This window comes from Schistocerca serialis, chromosome 1 (genome assembly GCF_023864345.2).
Source record: "Schistocerca serialis cubense isolate TAMUIC-IGC-003099 chromosome 1, iqSchSeri2.2, whole genome shotgun sequence".
Lineage (NCBI taxonomy): Eukaryota > Metazoa > Arthropoda > Insecta > Orthoptera > Acrididae > Schistocerca > Schistocerca serialis.
Genome location: NC_064638.1, coordinates 372,014,863 through 372,037,132, shown reverse-complemented (window position 1 = coordinate 372,037,132; position 22,270 = coordinate 372,014,863). Strand labels below are relative to the sequence as shown.

The 22,270-nt window shown below is 38.4% G+C and overlaps 1 protein-coding gene across 1 annotated transcript in view; it reads right to left on the bottom strand.

Moving 5' to 3' along the window:
* Positions 1 to 22,270, bottom strand: part of LOC126470632 (RPII140-upstream gene protein) — a 35,829-nt gene that overhangs the window by 8,486 nt on the left and 5,073 nt on the right. Inside the window, exons 2-4 of the mRNA XM_050098611.1 lie at positions 4,625 to 4,790; positions 3,378 to 3,466; positions 3,024 to 3,157 (exon numbers count right to left, since the gene is read on the bottom strand). Of these exons, the coding sequence (XP_049954568.1) occupies positions 3,024 to 3,157; positions 3,378 to 3,466; positions 4,625 to 4,790 (389 nt within the window). The remainder of the gene's footprint in view (positions 1 to 3,023; positions 3,158 to 3,377; positions 3,467 to 4,624; positions 4,791 to 22,270) is intronic.

The window sequence follows — 22,270 nt, the reverse complement described above, 5'->3', positions numbered from 1 at the left end:
CTCTCGCTGGCAGGTCACCAGGAAGCAACTCGTGCACATGGACAATTTTGAATGGATAGCAAAGAAGGATGTTACGTAGGATTTTACGCACTGTGCTCATGGGTATGTCCAATGTTCAGGCACATTTGCACACCACCAGTCATCTCCTCTGCATTTCTGTGGGCACTGCTTCCACTGATGTCGAATCAATTCGTTTCCTCCCTCTACCAGGTTGCACACCAAAAGAACCCATCTTTTCGAATTTCTGAATCATTTTCTCCATTTTCTCCAGACTCATGGCAGTGATCAGACCAATACCTTTTTCCAAACCCTTCAGTGTCCGGAACTTCTGCAGAGCGACATGTGCACAGTTATCATTCTTGTAAAACAGCTTTACAAGCAGAGCGCGCTCCTGCACTGAGACAGACATGGAAAACGTTAAGAGGCCAAAGGAGGAAAACCCTCTACCCAGCATGTTTATACCAACTGATCAATTTTCATACTATTCTTTTTCTTCTGGCATACATTTTCCCACTTCTCCGATAATTCGGGATACCAATTCGATTCTACACAGAGTACGCGAAAGAAATTGCCCCTCTTCTAACAGCCGTGTACCGTAAGTCTCTAGAGGAACGGAAGGTTCCAAATGATTGGAAAAGAGCACAGGTAGTCCCAGTCTTCAAGAAGGGTCGTCGAGCAGATGCGCAAAACTATAGACCTATATCTCTGATGTCAATCTGTTGTAGAATTTTAGAACATGTTTTTTGCTCGCGTATCATGTCGTTTTTGGAAACCCAAAATCTACTCTGTAGGAATCAACATTGATTCCAGAAACAGCGATCGTGTGAGACCCAACTTGCTTTATTTGTTCATGAGACCCAGAAAATATTAGATACAGGCTCCCAAGTAGACGCTATTTTCCTTGACTTCCGGAAGGCGTTCGATACAGTTCTGCACTGTCACCTGATAAACAAAGTAAGAGCCTACGGAATATCAGACCAGCTGTGTGGCTGGATTGAAGAGTTTTTAGCAAACAGAACACAGCATGTTGTTATCAATGGAGAGACGTCTAAAGACGTTAAAGTAACCTCTGGCATGCCACAGGGGAGTGTTATGGGACCATTGCTTTTCACAATATATATAAATGACCTAGTGGATAGTGTCGGAAGTTCCATGCGGCTTTTCGCGGATGATGCTGTAGTATACAGAGAAGTTGCAGCATTAGAAAATTGTAGCGAAATGCAGGAAGATCTGCAGCAGATAGGCACTTGGTGCAGGGAGTGGCAACTGACATTTAACATAGACAAATGTAATGTATTGCGAATACATAGAAAGAAGGATCCTTTATTGTATGATTATATGATACCGGAACAAACACTGGTAGCAGTTACTTCTGTAAAATATCTGGGAGTATGCGTGCGGAACGATTTGAGTGGAATGATCATATAAAATTAATTGTTGGTAAGGCGGGTGCCAGGTTGAGATTCATTGGGAGAGTCCTTAGAAAATGTAGCCATCAAAAAAGGAGGTGGCTTACAAAACACTCGTTTGACCTATACTTGAGTATTGCTCATCAGTGTGGGATCCGTACCAGATCAGGTTGATGGAGGAGATAGAGAAGATCCAAAGAAGAGCAGCGCGTTTCGTCACAGGGTTTATTTGGTAATCGTGATAGCGTTACGGAGATGCTTAGCAAACTCAAGTGGCAGACTCTGCAAGAGAGGCGCTCTGCATCACGGTGTAGTTTGCTGTCCAGGTTTCGAGAGGGTGCGTTTCTGGATGAGGTATCGAATATATTGCTTCCCCCTACTTATACCTCCCGAGGAGATCACGAATGTAAAATTAGAGAGATTCGAGCGCGCACGGAGGCTTTCAGACAGTCATTCTTCCCGCGAACCAGAAAAGGGAGGTAATGACAGTGGCACGTAAAGTGCCCTCCGCCACACAGCGTTGGGTGGCTTGCGGAGTATAAATGTACATGTAGATGCAGCTGTAGATAATATTCCATTGAAATTTGACGCCATTCTGGCCTGTAGTGTTAGTTATACAGCGTTTTGGAAGTTTAATTTTGATTATAATCACATCTTGATCGGCAACGCATTTAACTATCCGCATTGCATTTTGCAGTGTAGTAAAGCCCTTTTCACATTTTGTGCTTTCAAGCAATAACTAACTATAGGAAACAATTCAGTATTCCTCAGCAGTCATAAGCCAAATACAGCGTCCTACAGTCCTATAGAAAACAGAAAATATGTGATTCATTCACATAAAATAGTTTCCAATCATCACAGTCTTCAAAAGTGGGCTTTAATAATTTTATCCAGTTGCCTTAGATTTAGGAAGTCCAACTCTCATTTCTTTTTAAAGGAACATTAATTTTATTGTAAACAATTATGATCATTCTACATAAATGATAACATTCTTTGGTACTGGTATTGTCTACACCCAAATCGATATTTACACTGTAATTATTCATAGCTCACAAAAAAATGTCTGCATAACAAACAGAAAATAAAGTGGACACATGTACCAAAATTTCATCAAAAAATACAAAAATGGAGTAATGAAGATGGGAACAAAAAAAACTTAAATCAAAGAAAGATTAGGATTTAATGTCCCATTGACAATGAAGTTATTAGAGATAAATCACACATTTAAGCTTGACAAGTATGTGACATGAAACTGGCCATGGCATTTCACGAGTTCATTTACAACATGATCACTATTTGTGACTGATATACAAAGTTCACAAAAATAGCAATTACCTTAATGCCACAATATATATATTTTTGATAAGTAATCTCCTATTATCATATTAGTCTTTTGCACTTTCTACTACAATAATTATATTTACTGAGTATATATACCTACTGGAAACACAGAAAAATGTAGCTACAATAATTATATTTACAGAGTATTTACGCCTACTGCAAACACAGAAAAATATAATCACCTGCAAACTAATATTTAACAACATACCAAATAGCATTTGTAAATAATATAGCTGCATTCTAAAAACAAACAAAAATTTCATAAAATCTTACCTAGTAATCCTCCAACCAGAAAACCACGAACACCAAGATGTAACCTGTAGCAAGCTCCTGTAATTCCACCAGCAGCCACATAATCAACTAGGCGTGACTCTCCCCGGTATGTTTGGAACATTGTGGAAAGCAACCTAGACAGTAGAGCATCGTAACATGTGACAGTATGGAGCTTCTGTTTATGTGTTAGAATTATTTACCTATTTTCTTCTAACAGACATAATCATACATTAAAAACTTCAGTGTCTCATATCAAGACACCTACCAAAATTATACACTAGAAAGGGACCTTAATGTTAAATAAAATTCTTTAATACTTAATAAGAAATGTAATAAATCCATCAAAATACTTACACATATGAACTGCTAAAAAATCCAACACGCCAAGCCCATTTTAGTGCACCTTTTGCAAAATTAACTGTTACATGGTTCTGTAACTGTCTCTGTAAAAATATCAGAACTATAAGATTATGCCAATACAATAAATTCTTGTGTAAGACCCTATCACTGTTAACACAAAACAAGTAATTATTTATAGCACTGACAGAAAATCCATGATGGAATATGGGAGAGATTTTCAGCAGCAAATGGACACATAATAAAGATAGATTGGGGCTGTGTGGAGCAGTGGGAGGGAGGAATGGGACAATGGGAGTAAATGTGGTGCTGTGGCGAAAGAAGTATATGTGTGCAAGACGCCCACTAGGAGGAATACAAAGGGGGGAGGAGGGGGGGGGGGAGGGAGGAGAATAGGTGTAGATGGAAAAGCAACTGGGTAGCAGCATTAGCAGAGACTTAGAACAGCTGGACTGGTTGCAGGGAAAGTCAAGCAGCAACTGGAGACAGCCAAATGTGTTGTTCAGCATGCTCTTCAACCAGGTGTTCCAACTGGCCTTTGCCCATAATGTAGCGATGACAGTTCATGCAATCAGATAATTTTTTATGGTCATAATAGTGAGAAAGCTCTAAAATGGCTGCAGTAAAGTTAGTATATGATTGGCGTTTTCACAGACAACCCTTTCTTTCTTCGTGTAAGAAATAACAGTTAGTAGGCTCAAATACTAGATGGTAGGCATATGAAAGACAACATTAGCTGTGTGTGTGTGTGAGGGTCAAATTTGTTTGTCAACTCTATCAAAGAACTTCCTCCAAACACTAAGCATTTTTCTGCCTTTACTATATGTGTATCTGCTTCTCAGTGTCTCTCCTGTTTGCTAAATGATAACTTGTCTTCAAATATCTATAAAAAGTACATACTAACCAGATAAAAATGGTACATCCTGTACATTGTACAAATAATTTAGTATCATCTTTACCACCTAATAAAATTCAAAAACCACATATCAGATAGTGACAGACACACAAAAGACGGCACTTCTCAGACACTGGGGTTTTCTTTCATTAACAAAAGAGGTAGAAGCAAGAGCTGAGGGGAACTTGTTTTCAGACATTCAGTAGGTTACAGATACCTGCAAGGCAAAACCAGATGAGAATAGACTTATTTGTTTGAAATATAAACCTTCAACAGAAAAAAGAAAAGCAACAGCATTATTGGTTTATATAGGTTATTCATTAAACAGAGTTTAAAAAAGAAAGCTTACCTTTGCTTCTAAGTGACTTGTAAATGATGTGGCCTGATTGCGTTCAATGAATTCCACATATGCTTTTCGTGAAAAAAGGAAGCCTCCATAACAACCTCCTAGAAAGGAACCAAAGAATGCAGTCTGAAGAACACTAAATACCTCTGGACTGATGTTTCCAAATTCACTGAAAGATAAAAAGAAGTTTGATGTTTAATTAAACAATGGGAAGTCCAGGATAGAATAACAACAACACTGTGAACAGGGTAGATTGCTACTCATCGCATAGAGGAGATGCTGAGTTGCAGACATGCACAATGAAATAACTGCTATACATCTCAGCCTTTGGCCAAATTATCTTCTTCTGAAGTAGAAAACGCACAACATTCACACAAGCAAAATTCACATATACATTACCGCTGTCTCTGGCTTCAGTAGCTGGACTGAGTCGTAAATCCACCTGATGGGAACAGGAATCTGTTTGTGGGGTAAGGAGGCAGAGACAGTGGTAATGTGTGTGTTGGCTGTGCTTGTGTGAATAGTGCGTGTTTTCTACTTCTGAAGAAAGCCTTTTGACAAAAAGCTAAAATGAGTAGCAGTCATTTTATTGTGGATGCCTGCGACTCTGCTCTAAATGGTAATCTACCCTTTTCCATAACATTGTTGTAATTTCATGCTTAATTAAGAAGGTCAGTAAAAAATAAATCTTTGGAAAAGAGATTTATAGTGTAATAGCTTCAGGTTAGTGTATACTGTGATGTCTGCATGCTTCCAGTATGAAACAATGGAAACTCCATGTAGGAGTATCAACAACAGAGGAAAAGACAGATTGCTACTTACCATAAAGAAGACACCTTAAGTTGTAAACAGGCACAACTAAAAGACATTTACATCAAGCTTTCAGCCACAGCCTTCATCAGGAAAACAGAGACACACACCATTCACACACACAAGCAAGCACACCTCATGCCCACATAACTGCAAACTCAAGCATCTTGCACTGACCCAATATGCTGGAGAAGGCGATCATGTGGGCATGAGGTGTGCTTGCTTGTGTGTATGAATGGTGTGTGTGTGTGTCTCTCTCTTTTACTGATGAAGGCTGTTGCCGAAAGCTTTATGTAAGTGTCTTTTAACTGTGCCTGTCTGCAACTTAACATGTCTTCCTTACGATAAGTAGCAATCTGTCTTTTCCTAAATTATTGATATTTCCACTATGAAGATTTTATAACTTTCCACGCTGTCACAAAAACTGGTGAATTAAATATCTAGTAACATGCGGTACAGGAGATTTTATCTGACCTGTAACCATCTGATGCCATTTGTTAAAATAAGTTGTTGTAATTAATTGTTAGTTTTTTTTACTGTATGTGTATTTTTATATTGTATTATTGTTATGGTACCATTTGTCAAAATCAGGTGTTGTATGTATATGGTAAAACTTTACCAAAATTTTGACGTGTCTCCTGTACCTAAATCAAATGATTTAGATTATGTACGTTATGAGACTAATAAACCACAATTCACAATTCATCTTTTTTTTTTTTTTTTTTTTTTTTTTTCAAAAATGGAAGGAAGGTTATGTTCATTGGACAAGGATGGGGACAGCAAACAACCAATTCTTACACAAAGAACCACCAAAGAGTTTGCCTCCGCTGATTTACAGGTGCCATGGAAACCTTCAATCTTGATGGTCACAGGATGATTTGGACTTAGCTCCTCGGAAATTAGTTTATTTATTTTCTGTTCAAAATGTGGACCATATATGACAGTTTTATACCTGCATTATTTCTACCACATTTTCCAAAATATTTCTGTGGATGTAAGCATAGGAACAAACAAACTTAGTTGGTACATAAACATGGATGAAGATACTGATTCCTGCAAATATTCTCCATTCTTAAGGATACCACACATAGTGAAAACATTCGAGGTTATTCATGAAATCAGCATTTGATAACTGTAGGAAGTATTGGCTGTCACGATTTCGAAAAATTCATCCTGATATCCATCTACAGCAGTTTAGAAAAAAGAATCACAGAAATTTTTAAGTAATGTGAGAAGATCAATTTGACTATTTCCAATGTAAAGTCCAGCATCTCAGCATTATAATGTACCATTTCTGGCAATAAATAATGTGTTAGTACAAAAATGTGGAATATCATCCGAGTCCTACTATTTAACCCCTCAATGTTTCCCAGAATCAGCAATCTACTCAAATGAGATCTATTAGCTCAGCGGTTAAAAAAAAAAACTGTGGAAGAAAATGTGAACATGGTTCCACATGTAAGAGTTTTAAAAATGAGAGAGAGAGAGAGAGAGAGAGAGAGAGAGAGAGAGAGAGAGAGAGAGAGAGAATGAAAATTCACCCACACACATTGAAAGTGGGTTGCACAACTCATAGCTGTCTACAGTTGTTGCATTACTCTTCTTGGCTTATTTTTGTTGGAGCTCCTAGACTCATAAAAATACATACACTTTGCAAATTAGTTCTAGATGACACAAACCTGACACAGAAGAAACAAGGGATAGTTATGTCTTTTACCATTCGTAAATGGTAGTTTGAGCAAATTGATCAGATGGCCATGGGTAATTCTCTATCTCTCATGATAGCTATCTATTGAATGGATGACTCTGAACAGAAAGCATGGCATTCATCAGCCTTAAAACCTTACTGCTTTTTGCAGTATGTAGATGACACATTTGCGGTATAGACTCTTGGAACAGAAACACTACCCATGTTTCTTCTACATTTAAATTTGCTCCTTCCAAATATTCAGTTTACAACGTACATGGAAAAAGATGCAAATTACTCTTCCTGGAAATTTTGGCACAAAGGAAAGCTGACAGAACACTGGGGCATAGCAAACCCATTCACGCCAATACATATTTTCGGGCTAGAAGTTGTCACTACACAGCATAGCGCAGTTGCATATTTTGCACTCTGGTTCACAGAGCAAGTGTTGTTTATAGCCTGCTGAGTGAACTTGAACAGCTAAAGGCATTTTTTGACAAAACACATATTTCAAAACATAAATTCATTGTGCATTCCAATGAAAACAAGTCCAGCCAAGGGAATAAAATGAATAAATGGAGGCACACATTGCCATAGCTTTCTTGTTGTACATCATCCGAATTTCCTTAGGAATTATAAGAGTTCTCAACAAACATAATATCAGATGTAGCTTTTGTCGACCTACAAAACTGAGGAATTTACTGGGTCCCGTCAAATATACTCTCAGCCTTAGGGAAAAAGATTTATATGTATAAAAGATTCTGCAACAGTATGGAATGACATATTGGCCAGACACACCATACGGTGCAAAACCGGCATAATAAAGGCCAATATCATATAAATCTGCAATAATATAGCATTGACTGTATGCAGGTGAGTGCATAATGTATGAGACGATAAATATTACATCACCAGTTTCTCGCTTCTGGAACTTTGTGATAATGAAGGCAATAATATTCTCATGACAGATCTATATTGCCGAATGGCTAACACAGTCACCACATACAGTTGCAGGTCGCCTATCAAATGGCTTCCAGGGGCAACAAAAATCTGATTTTTTAGTATTTCATACAATTCCTGGCGGAATTTAGAAATTTAAAATGCTGTCATAATCTGTTCCTTAAGAGAGAGTCTTGCATTAAAGGCTTAACACACTAAGTCAGTTATTAATGTTAGAAACTGTGTATAGGTCTTGAGGCACCATAATACACACTGCTCAAACTATGCAGTCTACATTCATCTAGTATTTGAGAATGAGAGCATTTAGCAAATTTCACACATAATTTCACAATCATACTTGACACTTTTCTCCACTGACACAGCCCACAAAACGACAACAGGAAAAAAGTTTATCACTTGGTACATTTTCACTGTTCCTGCAGCAAAACTTCAGCATCAGGCATGTTTTACTTTATTACTTCTTTACTACTAACTATATTCACAAAATATTCTGCAGATGGTTTTAGATTTGACTCTTCAAATAGTCAATGGGTGAATAACTCAAAACTAATAAAACTACCATAATTAGGATTTTGGGTCTCCAACCACAATGTCAATCATTTGTAGAGCAATCAGACGTTTGAAGCTGTTTTATACATGAGACTTCAATTCTTTAAGGAACTGGGGCAGAGGGGGGAGGGGGAGGCTTGGGATACTGTTAGGCTTATAAAAAGGGACTCAGTACAGCCTGAAACACAGCACTGCCATAGAGGAATACAAAAGTTTCTGATGATAGCTGTGTCACAGCATAGTGGAGGATGCACTTAACTACCAGTTTTAGTTTAACTCCTGTCCACACTACACTCAACAGCATCATCAGTGACCCAACACATGCACAGGTCACAGCTCGATTCCTGGTATGGGGCTCTGGACATGCTACCATCATCCACCAGTAAGTAACTTGGTTGTGCATGAATGACTTTTGAATGAGGCCTCCATAAAAAAGCCCATCCTTGGTGAACTCTGCTGTTAATGATGATGAGGAATATAGTGATAAAAAGTTGCTTTTTCAGAGTCAAATAAAGCCATAACAAGAGGGAAGAATGTCCAGACATATAATACACGCTTCTAATTTTTAGTGCATGAAAGAGAAGTAATGTTTTTAGAAAAACTGGGATGGTCAGAGAGCAGAGTGTGTCCATCCAGTCTCAGTCTCTCTCTCTCTCTCTCTCTCTCTCTCTCTCTCTCTCTCTCTCTCTCTCTCTCTCACACACACACACACACACACACAAAATGACAACAACTATTTACCGTCTTGGCTTTTAATGTATAATAAGGTTTGGGTGCTGGTTGTCAGTTCCACAGAGAACAGACTGCATGGATTTGGTACAGATAGCAGCCCATGGTCACAATTACAGCTCCTAAGAGCAATTCATGGCCATTTGTGCACATGGTTTCTGAATTCGGATACTCAATAAGGACTGTAATAAATACTCATATGTAGGTTCTGTATTCCCCGTAGGTCCAGAGACCAGGTCAAAGCAGCCCTTTGGGTGAGCTACAAAGAAGAAGTAAGAGGAGAGAATCTGTGTAAGCAGTCAGATGGAGGAATCTGAAGATAACTTTTTAACAATTCTGGTCAAATTCCACTTGATCTACTGGCTCTGGAAATGTTGTGTATAGATTCTACATTGCCAAATAAAACTGGTGGCATGGGTGGCTAGGCTTCTACCAAATTTTTATTGCCTAACACTTGACTCACAATGGTGGTATGCCTGTTTCTGCCAGAAAGTTGTCAATGGGGCTTGTGCAAAAGGATCACGTGGCTGCCTCATACAGTTACAGTGAACACGATCTAGCAAGCTTAATACTGACAGTTTTTTGGATCCATACACTATGCACCCATAACCATAATCTAAACAAGGGAGGATTAAGGGTTTATATAGTCATATGAGAACAGTACAAGCAGCTCTGTGGGATATACGTCTGAGGAATCAGAGAGTACCGAGTTTTTTCAGCCCCAATTTAATCCTTGTGCCACTTAAAAGATGAACAAAACAAGTATTAGTGTCAGTAGCGTTGAGAAACAGCTGAAATAGTTAACATCAAACACAGCCCCAGGGCCTGATAGAATTTTGAATTTTTGGCTGAGTTAGACCCTCTTCTAGCTCTAATCTAGCATAGCTCCCTTGAACAAAAAACCATGACCAGTTCTTGGAATAAAACACAGGTCACACCACTCTACAAGAAGGGTAGTAGGGGTGATTCACACAACTACTGTACAGTATCCTTGACATCCATTTGTTGTAGAATCTTAGAACATAGTCTGAGTTGAAACATGAACTATCTTGAACAGAATGACCTCCTCAATGTCAACCAGCAGATTTCGGAAGACACTGATGATGTCAAACCCAACTCTCACTTTTCTCACATGACATACTGAAAGCTTTGGATCAAGGCAGCGAGGAAGATGCAGTATTTATTGATTTCCAAAAAGCATTTGACTCAGTACCACACCTACATTTACAGTAAAAAGTATGATTATATGGGGTATGAAAAGAAATTTGTATCTGGATTGAGGACTTTTTGGTAGGAAGGATGCAGAATGTAATCATGGATGGAGAGTCATCATCAGATGTAGAAGTTACTTCAGATGTCCCTCCGGGAAATGTGTTAGGATCCTTGCTGTTCATGTTGTATATCAGTTAACTGGTAGGTAATATTAATAATAACCTCTCACTTTTTGCACACAATTCAGTTATCTATGATGAAGTATTGTCTGAAAGAAGCTGCATAAATATTCAGTCTGATCTTGATAAGATTTTACAGTGGTACAAAGTTTGGCAAACTGCTTTAAATATTCAGAAATGTAAAATTGTGCACTTCACAAAACAAAAAACTGTAGTATTATATGACTATAATATCAATGAGTCACTGCTGGAATTGGCCAACTCTTACAAGTGCGTGGGAGTAACACTTTGTAGAGACGTGAAATGGAATGATCACATAGGCTCAGTTGTGGGTCAAGCAGGTGGCAGAATACAGGGGAAGTGCAATCAGTCTACAAAGAAGATTGCTTACAAATCACTTGAGCAACCAGTTCTAAAATATTGGTCAAATGTGTGGGACCCTTACCACATAGGACTAACAGGGGCTGCTGAATGTGTACAGAGAAGAGCAACACAAATGTCCCAGGTTCATTTGATCAGTGGGACAGTATCACAGATATACTATAGGAACTGAACTGGAAGACTCTTGAAGATAGACAAACTATTCGGAGAGAATCTATAAACAAAGTTTCAAGAACCAGTTTTAAATGATGACTCTAGGAATATACTAAAACCCCTTATGTATCAGATTGTGACAATAAGATAAGAATAATTACTGCACTCAGAGGAGCATTCAAAGAATCATTCTTCCTGCGCTCCATGCTTGAATGGAATGGGAAGAAACCCTAGTAACTGGTACAATTGGACATACCCTCTGTCATGGACCTCAGAGTGGTTTGTCAAGTATAGATGTAGATGTAGTAGATGAAAATAAATGACTTGTGTGTGGTAACCAAGTTGGTTTCTCACCACAAATAAGACCTATATAGCAAAATTACATCAACACTTCTAAAATTTTATTACCTGGGTAAAGTTTGGGATATGGGTGTATACTTCAGAGGCTACAGAAATATGTAATGAAGGTTTTCACAGAGGAAAACTGGGAGCCATTGTTTAGCATCCAATCTTGAGCCTTTCGAATGGCTCTCTGGAGCTGGTGCTCAGCTGTACCCATTGATTTGGAGCTGTGAAGTAGACATAAGTCACCCACATAAAGCAAGGCATCCACTGTGAATGCGATTCCATTGATAGTGACTGCAGAAAGGGTGACATTGGTGGCACTCAAGACATATCGCTGGGGGACTCCATTCTCTTTTGTTATTGGTTGCTGATGGATGTTCCAACTCAAACACAAAACCATTGGAATGCAAAATATTCAGGATAAATATTGGTAAGCAACTCTGCAATCTCCACTTATTGAAAGGATATGGTAGTGACAGGTAGTTTTGTACACTTTCTGTAAATAAAATAATATTGTGATTAAATGCTGGTGGTACATTAATGACTCTCAAATTATGCTCCGTATAAGATGGTTGGTATTGTCACAGAATTCTCAAACATCAGAGGAGTCATCAGTTCACCAACCTTTTGAGCAGTAGCAGTTTACACATCTTGTACATGAGACAAATCAATCTGTACTTTTTCAAAAGACGCACGTCCTTTCAAGCCTGGGGAAACTATACTCTCTCACCACTGGTAGGGAAATTCCCCTTCTCGCAACATGTTATTAAAGACCCCAAGAAACTAGATTTTGCTACAACTGCTTATGTTTTCAACATTTGATAATGAATTCTGTCTGTCTCTGGTGGCATGTCTCGAGACAGTGCAAATGGAGCTCCCATTCACTGAAAGGAAAGTTATGCAGTTCCAGATGTTGAGTACAAAGTGATATATTGTCAGACACCATTGTGCAGTTATGGGAGAAGAATGAGGAATGGAAATTTCTGAGAGTGGACGTTTTAGTTAAGTGCAACACAAAGAGCTTCTCTATGGCAGAAGGGCACTGTAAACTGTTGCAGAGAGCTATTGGACACAAATATGGCCATATTTAGCCCATAATAGTGAAAATGTGTGTGACCACCATTAATAACATACACTGCACCCAGCATTCATTATATCCTGTTCTTTTTAAAAAGTGAGCCTTTACCTAAAGTCTTGTAAAGATAAAAAGATTTGCTGTGGAAAGAGGACTTTTGAACTGATGAGGCTCCTGTCTGTGCACTTTGATGACTGTAGTGATCTCCTTAGACCACCAGAGCATAAGTTACTGATGGAATGGCCCCCAAGGGGTTGGGATTCTCTCTTCCATGTCATGCATTATTGTTTCTATTTTTTGTGTGTGATATCACCAGTTCCCTTCTTCTGCTTAACTTCGAATATTACTTAAATACTGAAAGCTGGCCAAATTGCTTTTCTGAATAACCATCACATTGGACTTTCTATTGGTTGCTAGATCAAAAGGGATCAAAAATGAGAAAATTATCATTGTGGCATAGGTCATCATTGGTGCTCTATTGAAATAAATGTTTGAGGGTTGGAACATAATTGTGAGGCCTATGGCAAAGTATGTGGCGTGAATTGTACTAAAATGAGATGGAGCTCTAGAATTCTATAGGCACAGATTGAGTTTTGTCCTTATTTTCCTGTTATTTTATGTCTTCTAGACTTATTTGTACTACCCAATAGTGGATTGTCAACATCTATGTCCTCCAGAAGTTATAAGGTTGGGAGAAGCTGTTCCATAAGGCCTGTTATATCTTGGGATGTATTTTCCATGTCTGGTGGAATACAGGCACAGCATAATGTTACGATATTGTGAATCTGAACATGGATGCAACTGTTTCTAATACAGTGTTCAAGAACACATGCTCACAATAGATATAAGAGCAAACCAGTCTTCAAATTCCCCCAAATGCTGTGTTAGAATTAGAACAGTGCTTATTGAATGCATTAAAGTTTTCTTAGAGTGTAGTTTCTTATAGTGCAACAAAGATAGCAGGATAAGTAGAGCTCAGTTGGGGTACTCAGCTAGAAGATAGTAAAATACATTAAGCTCCACTTTGTCTTGAAGGAAATTTTAGTTTAAGCTTCTACATCCATATCTATATTTTGGAATCCACAATGATGAGCATGGAAGTGGGTACTTTGCACAGTACCATGTACACCATTTGTGTATGGATTGCAGACGGAATGACAACTTAAATGCAATGTCCGATAGTTAATCTAATCTTGTTCCCTGGTCACTATGGGAGCAATGTAAAGGGGCAATCATATACTTCCAGATTCCTCACTTAATACTGGTTCTTGAAACTTTGTAAGTAGGCTTTTGGGGGAAAGTTGACATTTCTCTCCAAGTATCTGCCAGTTCAGGTTTTCCAGTATTTCTGTAACACTCTTGTAGGTCAAACAAAACTGTGACAATTTATTCAATACCTCCCATTAGACCTATTTGATATAGATCCCACATACTTCAAAGATATTACAGATTGCTCCAGCATCTTATAAGAGAACTACTCCGTAGACTGATTACATTTTCCCATTATTCTGTCAATGAAACAAAGTCTACCACCTGCTTTACCTATACTGAACATTTGTGATCATCCCATTTCAAGTACCCACAAATTGTTTGTATGGGTTGACCGGTTCCAATTATCACTCAAAGATATTTTAGTTACAAGATACTACATTTTTAGTTTTGTGAAATGCACAATTTTATATTTCTCAGTACTTATCTCAAGCTTTCAAGCTTTGCACCACTCTGAAATACAATCATCACCTGTCTGAATATTCATGCAGATTTTAAAGATAGTTTTATTACTGCTCCCACAAAGCTTGAACTTGTGTCAACTGGACAGTATGTCTCCTATTTCCTTCTGGTGTCTTGCTATAGGAGGCAGTCAAGAGTTTTATTTTCTTACATTTATCCTCTTTTTGAATGCAGAGGTGGTTAGCAAAAGAGGGTAATGTTGCCCCGCAGTTCACGTATATGGAGACTGTTAGAATGGCGTTTCTTAGTACATTAGCCTAATTCGGTTAAGACTGCAGGTCCAGTAGGGAGACATATGCCTAAGCCTTAGAACTTAAAACACCTCATAGGAGAAGGGTTTAACTTCACATCTGTACATCATTACCTTAGGCTTTTATGGTACGATGCACATCTCAAAGGTAAAGGATTAATGTGCTGGTGTTTACTCTATTTTCCTAAAGTCCTCACTATACCTGATGAACAAAGTGAACACATCAGCACTCATAACTAGGGTACAGTTCCTCAGCAGTTTGTAGTGTGAAATATTGATGAAATGGGAGCTCCAAGTTATGTTCAATATTTTATAAGGAGTAAAGGAGACTGGTATGTTGCCTAGTTCGTCACAAGACTGAAGAGCATCTGACTAAGCAGCATTTTGTGTCTTGATTAATTGAGAGCACCTACCCATCTCCTCTACAAAAGCAACTTCAGTAAACCTATCTTCAATGTTATTTTGTAGCCATAGCATTCTCCATTATTACTTGAGCAAACAAGGTACTGGGCAAATTCCTTGAATCAACTTCTCCTCATCTGACCATCTTCCCATGCTGTTGATAAGAACAGACAAACCATGGAACTATAGTTCTCTGTATTAAAATTCTCATTCCTTGCTAATGATTTAATTAGAGACCCATTTCAGTGTGGCTGCCATTGTGTGTTAGTTTTACCCATTTCATTGCAGACAGTCCAGACTGGAATCCCTTCACATGTGTGCGGACATGCCTTAGCAATACATGGCATGGTAGCCTTTTTCTGCGAGTCCTAGTGCCCCAGAATGCATATGCACCTACTCCTTGGCATGCCTGACATCAAGAGTTTACAGCTCACACATCAGCATTTTGATCTCTTCACTGACAGTAAGGTGGCTGCAACTGTAGAGGAACTTTCCTCCCCCCTCCCGCCCCAACATAGGTGGGTACCAAATTGGGTGCTGGGCTATAGTGTTAAGCCATTCAGCTGATGAGTGATTTAGGTTTTCACGCACAGTGGATAGGGACTGTGCTAAATAAGTGTGTCTCTGCAGCTGGTTCATACTTCTGTAAAGTTTTGAAAAATGTATCAATGCAAAAAGATATAAGTGATTAATTAATGAGGTAAATTGAGAATGTCATCTCAAGTAAAGCATTCCCTCCAGGTTGTAAAACGAATGCCAAGTTGCGGTCATGAAAGATAACCTTGTATTAATTTCCAGGCAGGTGTTACCACAGGCATACTATAGCCCCTATTGTGCTGTGGTGTATTAATTCTGAAAGAAAGAGGGGGGAGAGGGGGGAAGGAGGGAGGGAGGGAGGGAGGGAGGGAGGGAGGGAGGGAGGGAGGGAGGGAGGGAGGGAGGGAGGGAGGGAGGGTGGGAGAGAGAGAGAGAGAGAGAGAGAGAGAGAGAGAGAGAGAGAGAGAGAGAGAGAGAGAGAGAGAGACTGCAATAAGGGAAAGGAAATAACGCTGCAACTGTTCAATTGCTGTGTTCACAAGCCATGAGCCCCCTGTGAGATACATGAATTATGACGGGGTGATTTCGCCTCAAATCACACGGGTCAATAACGGATGTCACACATCACTATTTCAGTTTTCTGAAAAAATATATGTTGAAGTTCCACATGACAGCTCTCCAAAGCTACAATATTTTGATTTTCTGATGACATGTTAAAATGCTACAGACCTCTCCAAAAGGGAGTATTTGTGAAAATGTTGAAATGAAAGGGAAAACTGAGAAATTGTAATAAAGAAACCAACAGTGATAGAGATATGAAGAAAAATAAACTATGAAAATTAGTTGTAGGTTGGGCTCAACAAAATATTTCCGCATTCGAAAGAGAAAGTTGGTGACTGAAATTTCGTAAATAGATCTCGCCGCGACGAAAAACGTCTTTGATTTAATGACTTCCATCCCAACTCGCGTATCATATCTGCCACACTCTCTCCCCTATTACATGATAATACAAAACAAGCTGCCCTTTTTTGCACCCTTTCGATGTCCTCCGTCAATCCCACCTGGTAAGGATCCCACACTGCGCAGAAATATTCTAACAGAGGACAAACGAGTGTAGTGTAAGCTGTCTCTTTAGTGGACTTGTTGCATCTTCTAAGTGTCCTGCCAAAGAAATGCAACCTTTGGCTCGCCTTCCTAACAACATTATCTATGTGCTCTTTCCAACTGAAGTTGTTCGTGATTTTAACACCCAGGTACTTAGTTGAATTGACAGCCTTGAGAATTGTACTAATTTCAAAATTATGGTTTGAAAGTATGAATAGTCACCGCATGTTATCTGCCTTTAGAAATTATAAAGTGTAAGGACTGCTGATTGTGAGCTATCACAATACTGCATGAAATTCTTAAACTGTCAAAATATTTGAACATAAAGATGAAAGAATTTGAAATTTGTTGGTCATTGAAAAATTATTTTCTTCAAAAACCCCATCCTAAATGTTGTAAAAATTTTATGGTACAGTAGTGGGTCATTTTACTTATGAAGTGTACAATCAGAGTGGGCAATACTTATTTAAATTGACTACTAATTTTAAGTAAATGTCATGCAAAACTGGTATTTCCGTATCAAAATAATTACTGTACTACATTATAAATGAGTGGGAAAACAATTCATAGTTTTGTTTGAAAGTGTTTTATAACGAAAATGAGATACAGAATATTTATACCCATTTTTAATGATATTATTCACAAATTATTATTGTCTTCTGCCATGAGTTCACTTATTCATGATTTTCCATTAATTAAAATCGCCTAAAATGTAACAATCAACACTGCACCACTGAAAAAGAGTTCATTCGTTTTCTTTTCTCTTCTCACTGAACTTGTATAGCCGAGCTGAATTTGCACACAGACTAGGATGATCCAACAAGACCAGTACTTTGGAAACAGGAACTGCACACTGATCTTTTGAAAGCATTAACAGAACTATCAGTTGTCATAAAGGAGATGGTTATATCTAGCAGTTCATGAGACACACTTATTATCTGTCCCACCCACTACTGATTATCATGCATATCAGAAATGAAGAGGCTCACTACAAAGTCTTCTAATGTATACTGTGGTCTCAGCATTCACACACAGTAACAGGTTGCATTTTGTGGAGAACCTTTCTTGTAATGTATGTGCCACTCATTTTTAAATGGAATTCCCTTAACATACTTTCATTTAGAATTAAGAATTTCATGTACGTTACTAATGTTGACATAGCGTGTACAAATCCAGTAACATCTCTTATAGTGTCAACAGCTTCATGATGGAGATTAAATCTTGTTGCAAGATGTTTACAGGGACCTCCTACCCCATCACATGCACTTTTTCCATGACCTGTCGCTGAAAATATCAATTTTTTGTCTTAATTCCTGTAGTACAGTGCTTACCAAGCTCACAAAGCTGAAGGCAGTTTTTAAAATGAGATGCCGCACCATCAGTCACATACACATGTTTAGGAAATACATGGGCTCTAGATGCTACAACATCAATCATCATACTGGCAATCAAGCTGCGGTCCTATGGGGTATCGTCTCAGTTGTGCGACTGGATTCGTGATTTCCTGTCAGGAAGGTCACAGTTCGTAGTAATAGACGGCAAATCATCGAGTAAAACTGAAGTGATATCAGGTGTTCCCCAGGGAAGCGTCCTGGGACCTCTGCTGTTCCTGATCTATATTAATGACCTGGGTGACAATCTGAGCAGTTCTCTTAGGTTGTTCGCAGATGATGCTGTAATTTACCGTCAAGTAAGGTCATCCGAAGACCAGTATCAGTTGCAAAGCGATTTAGAAGAGATTGCTGTATGGTGTGGCAGGTGGCAGTTGACGCTAAATAACGAAAAGTGTGAGGTGATCCACATGAGTTCCAAAAGAAATCCGTTGGAATTCGATTACTCGATAAATAGTACAATTCTCAAGGCTGTCAATTCAACTAAGTACCTGGGTGTTAAAATCACGAACAACTTCAGTTGGAAAGAGCACATAGATAATGTTGTTAGGAAGGCGAGCCAAAGGTTGCATTTCTTTGGCAGGACACTTAGAAGATGCAACAAGTCCATTAAAGAGACAGCTTACACTACACTCGTTTGTCCTCTGTTAGAATATTTCTGCGCAGTGTGGGATCCTTACCAGGTGGGATTGACGGAGGACATCGAAAGGGTGCAAAAAAGGGCAGCTTGTTTTGTATTATCACGTAATAGGGGAGAGAGTGTGGCAGATATGATACGCGAGTTGGGATGGAAGTCATTAAAGCAAAGACGTTTTTCGTCGCGGCGAGATCTATTTACGAAATTTCAGTCACCAACTTTCTCTTTCGAATGCGAAAATATTTTGTTGAGCCCAACCTACATAGCTAGGAAGGATCATCAAAATAAAATAAAAGAAATCAGAGCTCGAACAGAAAGGTTTAGGTGTTTGTTTTTCCCGCGCACTGTTCGGGAGTGGAATGGTAGAGAGATAGTTTGATTGTGGTTCGATGAACCCTCTGCCAAGCACTTAAATGTGAATTGGAGAGTAATCATGTAGATGTAGATGTAGCATGCATGTGCAGCTGTCATGAATGACATCATCACTGACAATAGCCAAACAACATGATGTTCCAAGGAAATGAGCAACGCATGTAAATATTGATACCTGTGGTGTGTGCCAGTGGTAACTTTGAATTTTGTTCTGCAAAACGACAGACCCATTCTCAGCAAAGGCCAAATGAAGAACTAATGTGCCAATATTGTGGGATGTAGCTGATTTAGCTTGTGCTATGGCCTGTCTCTGAATCCTACAGATATGATGGTGAGCTATTCCTTTCATGACCCAATGCCTAACTTCAGTAACAAACTTCACTATCTCTATTGACTTCTTCACCAACTCTCCTCTCTTCCACAATGCATAAGTTACATCATTGTCAGTATCCTGAAGGTGTAATAATTAAACAGCCATCGCTTCAGCACCAGGACACAGTGCACACTCCTGGAACCAACATTTATCTTGCAGCTCTTGACATGTGCACAAAATGATCACCTCCATCTCTGTGTACACCTTTCCTCTGACACTGCCCATGGCGAAACAAACAAGTTTCAAATTGGTGCAGTAAATACATGTGCAAACTCCCTTCACCTCCTAGCATTTCACCCATTTCGGTCGCATGGAGTAGAATTTTGTGAAACCAATTTTTAAATTCGGGTTCTCCTTCTTCATTAGGAGATACGTATGCTTCTCTTATTGATCTTGTAATATATCTCTTTAAGTGTCTCACCATTTTGACTAACAGAGATAATGTCAGCCTTGTTAGGGCTTTGCCTGTTGCAATCTTTGACATCACTTAGGTAATATTCCAGAGCAACAGTAAGCATATATTCTTGCAACGGATGCCCACAGCAACAATCTGGGCATTCCCAAATACCTTTAACCATTCTGTATTTTATGAGCTTTTGAAATCAAATAATGGGAGGAAGTGGGTATATATTTCTGTATCAGTTGCTTAGAGCAACTACCTGGCATCCTCATTATAGGTGGCTGCTGTCATAGCAGTATGTAGGTTTTGAAACCACCCATCACATTTCGTACTCATGTCACTATGTCCAGGTTCTGCACCAAGGGCATCTACATTATACACTTCACAAAGTTTTGAAGCCATTGCTTGTGTAAAACTTGTTTCAATTTCTTCCACTTTTATTTTTACATACTGTTTTCTTCTTGTGCTTCTTACCTTTCCTGGACGTTCTAGCGGGGATATAGTATGCTAACATTCAACATATCAACAACTTCGCACCCAGGAATATAAACATCTGCACTGTCCTCTTCAGTTTCATATTCGAGTGGTGGTGATCATTCAGGTGGATTGTCACTAAATTTCTTCTTGTAGTGAGTATAGCAACTCCTGTAGAAAGGATGTGATGCTAATACCGTTACTTGAAGACCAAGATATTTTTGCAATAAATCTGACAGATTTCCAACAACTGTGAAGTGTTTTTCACTTTTCTTAAACACTATTTTCTTGTGTCTTTTTTTCACAGTCCATACACCACACTCTTTCACTAGCCTACTGTATTTACTCATTGACACCATATCTAACAAAAAGTTAAACCAAACAAACACAATACTCAATGCAGAATGGCTTATGTGCAAGTTCTCACTCATTCGTTATAAACAGAAGAGCATTGGAAGCAGTGTTTTCAACATACATATTTTACACTAGAAATTCAGTGATACGAAATATGCAGAATTTTGAAAAATTATTAACACTTTACACAGAAAAATATTGCCCACTGTGTTTGCACTGACTACTAACATATTAAGCAAACAATATTTTGCGTGATTCTCAAAAGTTTTCCACTGGTGGTTTTAAAGTAAATGATCCATAAAAACTAAAAAAAATGCAATTTTTCACATTTTTAGTAACAAATATTTATATAATACAGATAGCTGGAACTGAGAAGATACTGTTTATAATTACACCAGTCATTTCTGGTAATATGACAGAAAAGATAGTGTTCTGGGACTTTCCAAAGTAGAAAAAAAAATTTTTTTTTTAATTGGAAAAATTAACTTAAATCTCATATTTTCATCTTAAATTTATAAGTTAAAGGAAGCCCGTAAGCATGTGGGTGTCAGCTAAATTTTAGCACACTAAGAGGGAGCTTTAACACAAAACATCCGCCAGGTCTTCAGTACTTTTAGTTTATTAGTTATATTTTTTTGCCCTCTACTGTTTTAAGAGTTATTTACAAAATAAATATTTTTCAAAGGGTCATCCCTTTACAAAAATTAAGATAAAACTAAAATATTTTATTTCATAACACTTATGATACAGACGTCTAATACATATTTTTTCCAGAGAAATTCATGACCGTGAGTCGACATGACCTGTATGATTTGAGATGATATCACCTGAAGGAAAGATTAAGATTTAACATCCTAGCAATGGCATACACATTTGAGACAGAGCATAAGCTCTGAAAGAGAAAGGAAACTGGTCGTACCTTTTCAAACAAACCATCACAGTATTTGCCTTAAAAATTCAGCAAACCCAAATCCAGCTGAGTTTCGAACTGCCGCCCTTTTGAATAAGAGTCCAGTTCTTATGACTGGCCCATCTCAGTCAATGGCACATGAACAGAACCAGCAGTTTTGTACATACCATTCACTGACAAACGACACCCTCACTTGAACAGCATATGCCTGTTTGGACAGCGACTTTTGCCAGCTTAAAGGTGAAGCTGTCCTCAAACTAAAGATTAGTTTGAACACTGCAGTGCTTTACATGACACAGAATAATGAATGAGGTATATCCTTTCCCTCTGCTATTTTAACTGATACCCCGCCTAGCCTTTTTAACATCAACGAATCATTTCCAGAAGTTAAAGAAATGATAAGTGACACAGAAAAGTCCTCGGATCACCTGACAACCCTGTAGACCTTTAATCTGATATCCACCAATGCATGACAATGTTGGGAACAGATCAGTTGACAAATGATGGAATTGAATATGACTATTCATGAGTCAGCTTTCGGTTACCAGTCTGTGCGCTCATTTGTAATGCCCTATGCATCCTAAATGAATTCAGCAGGTATCTTAGTCTATTAGGCTACAACCAATAAATCCTG